The sequence below is a fragment of the Bos grunniens genome, chromosome 9 (genome assembly GCF_055505025.1).
Source record: "Bos grunniens cultivar Pamir isolate PY7600 chromosome 9, Bosgru_T2T1.0, whole genome shotgun sequence".
Taxonomy (NCBI): Eukaryota; Metazoa; Chordata; class Mammalia; order Artiodactyla; family Bovidae; genus Bos; species Bos grunniens.
In genome coordinates, this window is record NC_141173.1 from 87,622,414 (window position 1) to 87,636,209 (window position 13,796).

At 44.5% G+C, this 13,796-nt stretch overlaps 1 protein-coding gene across 2 annotated transcripts in view; it reads right to left on the bottom strand.

The window, feature by feature from the left end:
• The window catches only part of PPIL4 (peptidylprolyl isomerase like 4), a 40,658-nt gene extending 38,904 nt beyond the window's left edge, over positions 1-1,754 (bottom strand). The window contains exon 1 of one of the 2 annotated variants that reach the window (XM_086318239.1): positions 1,663-1,754. In XM_086318239.1, coding sequence (XP_086174365.1) covers positions 1,663-1,732 — 70 coding nt within the window. In that variant the 5' untranslated portion in view covers positions 1,733-1,754. Of the gene's footprint in view, positions 1-1,450 lie in introns of both variants that reach the window. The other variant, XM_086318238.1, reaches the window with a different exon arrangement.
• Between the last annotated feature and the right edge of the window lie 12,042 nt (positions 1,755-13,796).

A 13,796-nucleotide genomic window follows, 5' to 3' on the forward strand; every position in this document is an offset into this window, starting at 1 on the left:
GATGGACGTGAGTCTGAGTGAACTCCGGGAGTTGGTGATGGACAGGGAGGCCTGGCGTGCTGCAACTCATGGGGTCGCAAAGAGTCGGACACGACTTAGCAACTGATTTGATCTAATCTGATCTGAACAAACAGTCTGAATACAACACATATTATCCATCACTTCGGTGTGTGCACCTTCAAAGTGTCAGGCACTGCGCTAGGTGCTCAAGATACAGAGATAATCAAGGAATAGTCCCTGCTCTCTTAAAGTTTACATCTTGAGAGGAGACCAAGACTTGAAAATAATTCCAGGCTAACAGGAAAATGTATAACAAAATACGTACTATGTGATTTATAAAAGACCTGAGGCAGAGCAAAAGAAACCAATCTTAACTCTGCTCAGGGACACAGGGAGCTTCACAGAACAGATCATGCTTGACCTGAGAACTGATTAATAAACAGGAAGTTTGCCAAAAGGACAACAGTGGGGAGAAATGTGGGGCACAGGCATCAGTATAAGAAAGGAATAGATGTATGTTGAGAGTTGCTGGGGTGGGGGTGATAACTCAGTGCGGAAAAAAGCGCAGCACCTCAGCAGGCACTCATGGTACCATATTGTATAGTTTGTTTCATCTTCTTTGACAAACTGCATTCCTTGGGGGCAGGACCCTGATTGTAACTAAACTCTCCTGTTTAGTTACAGTTTCTCCAGTTTCTCCCCACTCTGAAACATTCTCCATATTGTTGCCTATTATCCTAAAACAAGTTTGTTACGCCTCTCTCAATCCTGCTTTCAAACCCTTCAAAGACTGTGGTTTTCAGTAGGGCACACAAGGCTATTCAGGACCAAACCTAACCTACAAAACGTATATGACCAGATTCACGGTCTGCCATTACACTGTCAAGCCACGCCGATCTACTTGCCGTTTCCAGAAAATTCCAAGCAAACAAGAACACCCTCACTCCCATTTTTAAGAGAGCGAGTTCAAGTGCTCTGCATTCTTCTTTAGCTCTGCTTCTCCCCACCCCCAGCCAGGAAGAATTACTCCCTCCTCTGGTTTCCATGGCAACTTACACATTCTTCCACTACATCGCTTAAGAAATTAAATGGTTTGCGGCGCCTATTTCCCCCAATGGAAAATTAGACCTTTGAGGGCAAGACGCCCATCCCACGGCTTGGCACAAAGTCTCGCGTAGTGGGCGATCAACGAGTGTTTGCTAAGACTGGGTGCACACCTCCGGACAGCCCTCCCTCTACCTAGGAGGGATGCCCACACTCACTGCTCCAAGCCCTTCGTCCCTGCTTTCATCAAGACTTACTGATTACACACCAAGGAATACTCGCTATGTTCCTGACTAGTAAGCCACAAAAGCTAAGGGCACTGAATATGCAGCCTGCACTACACACACACACACACACACACACACACACACACACACATATACAGGGATTTAATAACTACAAGCACCTGCCACCCGACTGGCCAGCACCAGAGGCGGAGAAAGGTTGCTCCTCAGAAACAAACTTTTCAACCAGGGCCCGCTGATAAACTGCGCGGTCGCGGGTACCATCAGCCCAGAAGCTCCAGCCAGTCCACGCCGGGGACTGGGAAGAAAAGGAAAAGCGCGGGGGGAAAAAAGAGCGCGGCCCGCCGAGAGGTGAGCAGGGCCGGGGCCTCACCGCGCGGCCGCTCCTCTGTGTACAGGTCGATGACGACGTCGCCCAAAGTGGTCTCCAGCAGAACCGCCATGGCGCCTGCTCCTCCTCGCAACAAGCCCCGGGGGTGACAGGCGCAGCCCTACGTCATCTACGCCACGCGTCACCCTCAACGCGACGCCTTTTTACGTCATCCCTCCGGCGACACCGCCCCCTCTGGGAGGCTCCTTGGGAGGGTCTGGTCCGTGGCAAGCCAAACCCTCTGTGGGTTCCCGGCCTTTTCGCGGCCCTTTTGAAAAATCTTCCAAAGGCCCTGGGGACTGGGCCGGAAGGCTGTCACTCAAAGTGCCTTCTGTGAAGGGTTCGTGCTCCATTTTGTGTCCATCTCAAAAATGACGCGGACTTTTCTTTAATGCGCCGTAGGCCCTCTGTTTCGTCGTTCGAAGGCCAGTGTGGGGCGCCACTTTCCCCCGCCGGGTTGGGACAACTACGCCGAGTTCCCTAGTCGGTCTCTTATCGCCCCGAATCAGAAATTTTAGCCCTTAAAGGTAGGATTTGCTAATCAGAAAGATGGTTAATCAGAAAGATGGTTCCTGGCTACTTGTCAAGTGAAGCGAAGTAAAAGTCACTCAGTCGTGTCCGACTCTTTGCGACCCCATGGACTATACAGTTCATGGAATTCTCCAGGCCGGAATACTGGAGTGGGCAGCCGTTTCCTTCTGCAGGGCATCTTCCCAACCCAGGGATCGAACCCAGGTCTCCCGCATTGCGGGCGGATTCCTTACCAGCTGAGCCACAAGGGAATGTCAGTTGTATCAAGGGCTGTACCTTTTACAGCAGCGGATGGTGGGTTCGTCTTTAGTACAAGTAGCTATAAAACCGTAGGTTTCAGCTCGTATCTCTACTGGTTTTTATCAATACTTTCGATGAAATAAGAGAAAACAATTTTAAGGCAAGAGGACAATTTAAGCTTATAAAGTTTTCTTTGCTCTTCGGCCTCCTCCCTTCCCTCTAATGTGCATTGTGCAGCTCCGTTGTGCATTACCCAGACCTCCTCCCCAGTGGCAGAAATACCTGCTCAAATCCTAAAGATCAGTTTTTCTCCTTCTGGTGACAGCCATGTAACTCCTTAGAAGATAACATTGCTTTCTCAGTCCTGTAAGGGGTCCCCTTAAGGTGTGCAGACATCTTTGGTGAACTTTTAAGAACAATGCAAGTGTATCATTTCCATCAGAGTTAATTTTTGGTACAGAACAGACTGGTAAGATAACCTGGGGAGACACTGGGTTGCATCTAAAGGAAGCTCTTAGCTTAAGCGCTTACCTCAGGCCAGATTTCCTTCGTGGCTCAGACGGTAAAGCGTCTGTCTACAATGCCAGAGACCCGGGTTCGAACCCTGGGTCGGGGAAGATCCCCTGGAGAAGGAAATAGCATTCCGCTCCAGTACTATTGCCTGGAAAATGCCATGGACAGAGGAGCCTGGTAGGCCCCAGTCCATGGGGTCACAAAGAGTTGGATGCGACTGAGTGACCCCACTTTAAGACCATATTAATGTGACTAGCTGTATTACTTGGAGAAGGCAATGGCACCCCACTTCAGCACTCTTGCCTGGAAAATCCCATGGATGGAGGAGCCTGGAAGGCTGCAGTCCATGGGGTCGCAAAGAGTCAGACACAACTGAGCGACTTCCCTTTCACTTTTCACTTTCATGCATTGGAGAAGGAAATGGCAGCCCACTCCAGTGTTCTTGCCTGGAGAATCCCAGGGACGGGGGAGCCTGGTGGGCTGCCTTCTATGGGGTCGCACAGAGTCGGACACGACTGAAGCAACTTAGCAGCAGTAGCAGCAGCAGCTGTATTACTTGTATTCTGCTTATTTTACAAGATTATTGCCCCTTGTATTACCAAATATGACAGAGCCATCAATAAAAATTATGATGACTAGTCAACTTGAAGTGATTGACCAAATATATAGTGCTATAAGGTCAGTGATTATAATGGAATAACTCTAGCTATGAGAAGCAGCAACAAGAGGGAACCATTTCCTGAACCATAACAGACTAGTAAGACAGGCAGTCTAGAGATTTGGGCTGCTGCTGTTGCTGCTGCTGCTGCTGCTGCTGCGTCGCTTCAGTCCTGTCCGACTCTGTGTGACCCCATAGACGGCAGACCATCAGGCTCCCCCGTCCCTGGGATTCTCCAGGCAAGAACACTGGAGTGGGTTGCCATTTCCTTCTCCAATGCATGAAAGTGAAAAGTGAAAGTGAAGTCGCTCAGTCGTGACCAACTCTTAGGGACCCCACGGACCTCAGCCCACCAGGCTCCTCCATCCATGGGATTCTCCAGGCAAGAGTACTGGAGTGGGGTGCCATTGCCTTCTCCGAGAGATTTGGGCTACTAGACCAAAAGTCACACTAGACTTTTGCTGTTCTTTAAACACTACTTGTGGAGGAAGGGTTCTGCCGCAGGGCCATCCTATCATGTTGGAACTCTTCTTTTCCAGTTATCATATGATTCTCTTTCACCTCGTTTAGGTCTCTTCCTCATAGTCACCTCTCAGTGAGACCTTCCCTGACCACGACAGTTAAAGTTAACCCCACATGCATACACTTCTATTTTTCTTCATAGTACTTTTTACAATCTAACATGCTATTTAGGAAATTTGTATGTTGTTTCCAGAATATCAGTTCCAGAGGGAAAGCCAATTTTGTCTGTTTTGTTTACTGCTGTATCCCTAGTGCCCTACAGCCTGCCACATAATAAGTGAATACTTATTTGTTGAATGAATGAATATTGGCAATTAATTAAAGAAATGCAAATTAAAATAATGAAATTGTTAATGGGAAAGTAAAATAATACAGTCACTTTGGAAGACAGATTGGCAGTTTCTTACTTGATCAAAGCTAAATATAATATTACCTTCATATCAAGAAATCACCACAGTTAGGTATTTACCTAAAGAAGCTGAGACAGGTCCACATAAAAACCAGCATACAAGGGACATTCCTGGTGTTCCGGTGGCTAAGACAGCGCTCCCAAAGCAGGGGGCCTGGGTTTGATCCCTGGTCAGGAAACTAAGGATCCCTGTGCAACTAAGACCTGGCACATCCAATAAATAAATAAATCTTTTAAAACAAAAACCTGTGCACAAATGTTTATAGCAGCTTAATTCATATTTGCCAAAATTTAGAAGCAACTGAGATGTTATAAATAGGTGAATGAATATACAAACTGGTTTAACAAACTGGGATAAACATCCGTATAATGAAATATTATTTAAAGATCAAGAGAAATGAGCTAGCAGGCCATGAAAAGATATGGCAGACCTTAAACACATATAGGGAAGTGAAAGAAGCCAGACTGAAAAGGCTACATACTGCGTAATTTCGACCATATAACTTTGATAAAGGGAAATTATGTAGATGGTAGAAAGATCGGTAGTTGCCAATTTTCTGGCACATTGAGGGAGAAATGAATAGTTGAAGCACAGGGATTTTTAGGGCAGAGAAACTACTTTGTATGAGTGAAAGTGAAAGTAGCTCAGTCGTGTCTGACTCTTTTTGACTGCATGGACTACACAGTCCATGTAATTCTCCAGCCTGAATACTGGAGTGAGTAGCTGTTCCCTTCTCCAGCGGATCTTCCCAACCCAGGAATCGAACCAGGGTCTCCTGCACTGCAGGCAAATTCTTTACCAACTGACCTATCAGGGAAGCCCCTATGGTTATGTTTATTACCACATATGGGGATCATGGCATCTGGTCCCATCACTTCATTGGAAACAGTGTCAGACTTCATTTTGGGGGGCTACAAAATCACTGCAGATGGTGACTGCAGTCATGAAATTAAAAGACGCTTACTCCTTGGAAGAAAAGTTATGACCAACCTAGATAGCATATTCAAAAGCAGAGACATTACTTTGCCAACAAAGGTCTGTCTAGTCAAGGCTATGGTTTTTCCAGTGGTCATGTATGGATGTGAGAGTTGGACTGTGAAGAAAGCTGAGCGCCGAAGAATTGATGCTTTTGAACTGTGGTGTTGGAGAAGACTCTTGAGAGTCCCTTGGGCTGCAAGGAGATCCAACCAGTCCATTCTAAAGGAGATTAGCCCTGGGATTTCTTTGGAAGGAATGATGCTAAAGCTGAAACTCCAGTACTTTGGCCACCTCATGCGAAGAGTTGACTCATTGGAAAAGACTCTGATGCTGGGAGCGATTGAGGGCAGGAGGAGAAGGGGACAACAGAGGATGAGATGGCTGGATGGCATCACTGACTCGATGGACGTGAGTCTGAGTGAACTCCGGGAGTTGGTGATGGACAGGGAGGCCTGGCATGCTGCGATTCATGGGGTTGCAAAGAGTCGGATATGGCTGAGCGACTGAACTGAATTGATGGGGCTTCTGCTCTCATTGTGTCTGCTCTAAACAAGCACCATCCACAACACAAGTACCAGTAGGGGCATGGCTGACATTTGAACCTGTGAGAGCTGATTATGGAGCCCATACAATTACCCACTGCACTACAGCTGGTGGGGCAAGCAAAAATGAAAGTCGCTTTGTCATGTCCGACTCTTTGCGGCCCCATGGACTATACAGTCCGTGGAATTCTTCAGGCCAGAATACTAAAGTGGGTAGCCTTTCCCTTCTCCAGAGGATCTTCACAACCCAGGGATTGAACCCAGGTCTCCTGCATTGCAGACAGATTCTTTGCCATCTGAGCCACCAGGGAAGCCCCAGAGAATACTGGAGTGGATTGCCATGCCCCTCTCCAGGGGATCTTCCTGACCCAGGGATCAAACCCATGTTTCTTATGCCTCATCATAGTATGATGCTATCTGTATTGGTGGGTTCCCAGGTGGCACTAGTGGTAAAGAACCTGCCTGCCAATGCAGGAGACTTAAAAGATGCAGGTTTGATTCCTGGATCAGGAAGATCCCCTGAAGGAAGACTTGGCAACCCACTCCAGTATTCTTGCCTGGAGGAGCCTGGTGGGCTGCAGTCCCTAGGGTCCCAAAGACTTGGAATGACTGAATCAACTTAACATCAGCATATTAGTGGATACATGACATTATGTATCAATATTTGCAGAACTCTGAAAAACTAGGACACAAAAAGTGAGCCCTAACATAAACTATGAACTTTAGTTCATAATAGTGTACCAGTATTGGTTCATCAGTTGTAATATATGCACCAGACTAATTCAATAGGTTAATAATAGGGGAAACTGGGAGAGGGTGGAGAGATCCCAGCCTCTGGGATCTAATGTCTGATGCTCTGAGGTGCAGCTGATATAGTAATAATAGAAATAAAATGCACAGAAAAGCTAATGCGTTTGAATCATCCTGAAACCATCCCCCACCCCTCGGGTCCATGGAAAATTTTTCTTCCACAAAACCTGTCCCTAGTGGCAAAAAGGTTGGGGACCCCTGGTGTGTAGGAACTCCTTGTACTTTCCATTCAACTTAACTTTAAACCTTAAATTGCTCTAAAAATGTGTGTATACAGAAAAAAGATTTACAATTTTTCATCTTTTACCTTAAGTGATTCAGAAGATAAACAGTCCTAAATATGAAATTTTACATATATAGCACTTAACATAGTCTATGGCTTTATGGTTATATTTTCCATAATTACCTCTAAATATGGAGTCCCCTGAGTTAGTAACCTTCCACTCCTCTCCAACCTCACTCACATAAAAATCTTAACCTTAGTGTAGCAGAATCTTTAAAATAAAAGAGGTTTCATTTATTTTTTTCTTTCCAAAATCTAGTGCTTTGCTACATTATACTGAATGATGTTTTGCCAAAGATATCTGCGATGGTTAATCTTATGTCCACTTGACTGGGCTAAAGGATACCCAGATAGTAAGGCATTGTTTTTGGTGTGTCTGTGAAGCTATTTCTGGAAGAGACTGGCATTTTAACCAGCATACTGAATAAAGAAGATTACAATCACCATTTTATTTGGGCATCATTGAACTCCTTGAGGACTAGAATAGAACAGGCAGAGAAGGGGCACATTCGACCTCTCTGCTTGACCTAGGATATTCATCTTCTGCCCATGGACCATCAGCACAGCTGGTTCTTTGGCTTTCAGACTCAGACCAAGACTTCAGACATCATTGGCCTTCCGGTTCTCAGGGCTTCAGATTTGGACTAAATTACTCCAGAGGCTTTCTTGGTTCCCACAGACAGACGATTACAAGACTTCTTAGCTTCTATAACCACACGAGCCAACTCCTGTAATACCTATACCTATGCATGCATGCTAAGTCACTTCAGTCATGTCCAGCTCTTTGCAATGCTATGGACTGTAGCCCACCAGGCTCCTCCATCCTTGGGATTCTCCAGGCAAGAATACTGGAGTGGGTTGCCATGCCCTCCTCCAGGGAATCTTCCCAATCCAGGGATTGAACTTGTATGTCTTACGTCTCCTGCATTGACAGGCAGGTTCTTTACCACTAGCACCACCTGGGAAGCCCATCTGTACCTATAAATATCTATTATTTGGTTGCATCCCATCTTAATTGTGGCACACAGGGTCATATGGGATCTTTCTTTGCTGTGCAGAGACTCTGAATGTGGCACAGTCTTATGTTAGTGGCTCTGCAGCATGCGGGATCTTAGTTCCCCCACCAAGAATTGAACCCAAGTCCCCTTCATTGCAAGATGGATTCTTAATCACTGGATCCCTAGGGAAGTCCTCAGGCAGAAGTCTTTACTGTGGTTTCTATGGAGATGGGTGAGACAGAAGTAGGTCTAGCATTGGCTGCTTTGAATAATTTCAGTGGGCTCTGTGGTACAGAGGCTATCTCTAGTTGTCTGGTGCCTGCCCTAGGATGATTAGGGCAGAGAAATACTGCCTGTTGGAGTTTAGTAAAAGCCTGATGTTGTTGTTTAGTCACTAAGTCATGTCCAACCATTTTGTAATACCATGGACTGTAGCCCGCCAGGCTTCTCTGTCTATGGGACTTCCCCAGGCAAGAATACTGGCGTGGGCTGCCATTTCCTCTTCCAGGGGATCTTCCCGACCCAGGGATCAAACCCATGTCCCTTGCATTGAAGGTGGATTTGTTACCACTGAGCCATCAGGGAAGCCTTAAAAGCCTGATAGTGACTAACCTAGACAGCATATTAAAAAGTAGAGACATTACTTTGTCAACAAAGGTCCGTCTAGTCAAGGCTACGGTTTTTCCAGTAGTCATGTATGGATGTGAGAGTTGGACTATAAAGAAAGCTGAGTGCCGAAGAATTGATGCTTTTGAACTGTGGTGTTGGAGAATACTCTTGAGAGTCCCTTGGACTGCAAGGAGATCCAACCAGTCCATCCTAAGGGAGATCAGTCCTGGGTGTTCATTGGAAGGACTGATGTTGAAGCTGAAACTCCAATACTTTGGCCACCTGATGCGAAGAGCTGATTCATTTGAAAAGACCCTGATGCTGGGAAAGATTAAGGGCAGGAGGAGAAGGGGACGACAGAGGATGAAATGGTTAGATGGCATCACCAACTTAATGGACATAAGTTTGAGTATAAACTCCAGGAGTTGGTGATGGACAGGGAGGCTTGGCGTGCTGTACTTCATGGGGTCGCAAAGAGTCAGACACAACTGAGTGACTGAACTGAACTGAAGAGGTGATTTATACAGCCTCTGGATTGGTTGGTTTACATATAAAAGGCAGGCTCACAGAGGAGAAGTTTACTAACTCTAGAAATTAGCTCTAAGCTTCCCTGGTGGCTCAATGGTAAAGAGTCAGACTTGGGAACTAAACAATAACAGCAACACAAATTAGCTCAGCCCTGGAAGTCTCTCTAGGGTCAGCCAGGCCCCAGACAACAGAACATATTGAAAATGAGAAAATATAGTTGATACATAGAGATTATGAAGTTGCCCATCATTTTGGCATCAAATGAGGTAGAGGATGAGAAAGTGAGGCTGTGTTCTAGTGAATCAAATAAAGTAAAGCTTGACTCAAAAGAAGAAAACCCATTCCCAAATACTGGAAGCCCAATGAAGGCAGAGCAAAGAAATTCTGCAATCTGGCTTCTGCTTCCACATGGAGACCCCTTCGTTTCCTAAAAATAGTCTTAAAAGGGTAACAAGACAAGTAAAAATGGGGCCTTACAGCAAAACAGTACCCACTTATCTGTGTTACAAAATGTGAAATCATCCCTAAATAGACTCAAAAAGATTTCTACCTCCACCATTGAATTTTTCTTGCAATATTTGTCACAGATGTCCTAGTTTCAAAATAGGATAGTATTTTTAAATGTTTTGGATGTTTTTTTAATCTTCTTTTTCCATGTTTTTTGTCAGAGTACCAATCAAACACTCATTTACATCTCATTTAACATCCTTGGACACAGATGTCTCTGCATGTGTTCAGGTTTCTGAAATCAGTTAGCTTGGGGAGCAGACAGCAGAGCCAGTCTCTTGATTCTGGGGCCCCTCTGACTATAGTTATGGTGGAGAAGGAGGCAAAGATTTCCCACACTTTCCTGTTTTTTCATTTCTCTCAACCCAGCTCATGTCCTTAGAAAGTTGGTTGAACAGAACATTTTGTAATCATCTCTATAAACATACAAAAACAAGTTAAAGTATGACTTTGTTTAAAATATTTTATGACCCAATAGAATGTATTCTGCTCTATTTCCCCTGGAGAAGGAAATGGGAACTCACTTCAGTATTCTGGCCTGGAGTATTCCATGGACTGTATAGGCCATGGGGTCGCAAAGAGTCGGACACGACTGAGCGACTTTCACTTCACTTCACTTCAGAATGTATTAAGTCAGTACATCAAGGTTAAAAACCACAGCTCCATCACTTACTATCCTGTGCATTCATGCTAAACCACTTCAGTCTGACTCTTTGCAACCCTATGGACTGAGCCTACCAGGCTCCTCTGTCCATGGGATTCTTCAGGCAAGAATACTGGAGTGGGTTGCCATGCCCTACACCTAGAGGATCTTCCCGACCCAGGGATCAAACCTAGTTTGCCTGCATTTTCTGCATTGGCAGGCAGATTCTTTACCAGTATGCCACCTGGGAAGCCCTTATTATCCTGTAACTCATGGCAAAAAGCTTCATCTCTATACACAGAAAAGGATGATACTGTAAAAGCAGTTTTAAAACATCTTAGGGGAAAAATAAGGTAAAATGTGTGAATGGTTTTGGAGACGTAAAAGGAATATCTTTCTCTCTTTCTTTCTTATCATCTCCTGGGGGTCTTCAAGAAGTTCGAAAATGTGTAGTTGTGTAACTCTGGAAAATAATGGAGTGGAACTGTGTTGCAATAGAAATGTAGTGACTCACTGTCTCCCAGAAATTGGAAACAGACATAGATTATGTCCCAGACTTCCCTTTGGTGCCAAGACTGCTTTTGGATTACAGAAAAAGTGGAATTCAAGTTCTGATTGGGAGACAAATAAAAATAATGGGATCAGTGGTTGGAAAAGAAAACTTATTAAAGTTTGGAGTCAAAGAGTACTATCTTGCATGAGAACAAAGATGTATTTTTTTATACCTCATATATACTTTGTTTTCTATGTATTAAATTTTTTATTTACTTGGCTGCTTGGGTCTTAGTTGTGGCATGTGGGATCTTTAGTTGTGACATGCGGGATCGTTAGGTGCAACATGTGAACTCTTAGTTGAGTTGAGACACGGAAACTCTTATTTGCCATATGCGAACTCTTGTTAGTTACAACATGCGGGGCCTAGTTCCCTGATCCAGAGATTGAACCCTGTCCCCCTATATTGGGAGGGCAGAGTCGTAGCCACTGGGTCACCAGGGAAGTCCCTGTATTAAATTTTTTCAAGACTATCTTCAGCTATATAAAGGATTATCTTCAAGGAACATAAAGTGTCTAATGTGCACAGAAATACAAGGGGTTTCTATAGGCAAATTTAACTCCTTTGGAGACAAACAAGTGAAAGAATAATGTCTGGTCAGGAAATGGGGTGGGCTCTGTTGGGAAATACAGACTACGTTGCTCACCTTCCCCAACTACTTTTTCTTTCAAATGTATTTTGGAAACTCATATTACTAATTCAAATTACACAAACCTACATATATCCATCCTGTACATATATCTGAGCCTGACTGTGGCTCAGACCATGAACTCCTTATTGCCAAATTCAGACTTAAACTGAAGAAAGTAGGGAAAACCACTAGACCATTCAGGTATGACCTAAATCAAATCCCTTATGATAATACAGTGGAAGTGAGAAATAGATTTAAGGGCCTAGATCTCATAGATAAGAGTGCCTGATGAACTATGGAATGAGGTTCGTGACATTATACAGGAGACAGGGATCAAGACCATCCCCATGGAAAAGAAATGCAAAAAAGCAAAATGGCTGTCTGGGAAGGCCTTACAAATAGCTATGAAAAGAAGAGAAGGGAAAAGCAAAGGAGAAAAGGAAAGATATAAACATCTGAATGCAGAGTTCCAAAGAATAGCAAGAAGAGATAAGAAAGCCTTCTTCAGCGATCAATGCAAAGAAATACAGGAAAACAACAGAATGGGAAAGACTAGGGATCTCTTCAAGAAAATCAGAGATACCAAAGGAAAATTTCATGCAAAGATGGGCTCGATAAAGGACAGAAATGGTATGGACCTAACAGAAACAGAAGATATTAAGAAGAGATGGCAAGAATACACAGAAGAACTGTACAAAAAAGATCTTCACGACCCAGATAATCACAATGGTGTGATCACTGACCTAGAGCCAGACATCCTGGAATGTGAAGTCAAGTGGGCCTTAGAAAGCATCACTACGAACAAAGCTAGTGGAGGTGATGGAATTCCAGTGGAGCTATTCCAAATCCTGAAAGATGATGCTGTAAAAGTGCTGCACTCAATATGCCAGCAAATTTGGAAAACTCAGCAGTGGCCACAGGACTGGAAAAGGTCAGTTTTCATTCCAATCCCAAAGAAAGGCAATGCCAAAGAATGCTCAAACTACTGCACAATTGCACTCATCTCACACGCTAGTAAAGTAATGCTTAAAATTCTCCAAGCTAGGCTTCAGCAATATGTGAACCATGAACTTCCTGATGTTCAAGCTGGTTTTAGAAAAGGCAGAGGAACCAGAGATCAAATTGCCAACATCCGCTGGATCATGGAAAAAGCAAGAGAGTTCCAGAAAAACATCTATTTCTGCTTTATTGACTATGCCAAAGCCTTTGACTGTGTGGATCACAATAAACTGTGGAAAATTCTGAAAGAGATGGGAATACCAGACCACCTGATCTGCCTCTTGAGAAATCTGTATGCAGGTCAGGAAGCAACAGTTAGAACTGGACATGGAACAACAGACTGGTTCCAAATAGGAAAAGGAGTTCGTCAAGGCTGTATATTGTCACCCTGTTTATTTAACTTATATGCAGAGTACAGCGCTTCATGAGAAGCGCTGGACTGGAAGAAACACAAGCTGGAATCAAGATTGCCAGAAGAAATATCAATAACCTCAGATATGCAGATGACACACCCTTATGGCAGAAAGTGAAGAGGAACTAAAAAGCCTCGTGATGAAGGTGAAAGTGGAGAGTGAAAAAGTTGGCTTAAAGCTCAACATTCAGAAAACGAAGATCATGGCATCCGGTCCCATCACTTTATGGGAAATAGATGGGGAAACAGTGGAAACAGTGTCAGACTTTATTTTTGGGGGCTCCGAAATCACTGCAGATGGTGACTGCAGCCATGAAATTAAAAGACGCTTACTCCTTGGAAGGAAAGTTATGACCAACCTAGATAGCATATTCAAAAGCAGAGACATTATTTTGCCAACAAAGGTTCGTCTAGTCAAGGCTATGGTTTTTCCTGTGGCCATGTATGGATGTGAGAGTTGGACTGTGAAGAAGGCTGAGTGCCGAAGAATTGATGCTTTTGAAATGTGGTGTTGGAGAAGACTCTTGAGAGTCCCTTGGACTGCAAGGAGATCCAACCAGTCCATTCTGAAGGAGATCAGCCCTGGGATTTCTTTGGAAGGAATGATGCTAAAGCTGAAACTCCAGTACTTTGGCCACCTCATGCGAAGAGTTGACTCATTGGAAAAGACTCTGATGCTGGGAGGGATTGGGGGCAAGAGGAGAAGGGGACGACAGAGGATGAGATGGCTGCATGGCATCACTGACTCGATGGACGTGAGTCTGAGTGAA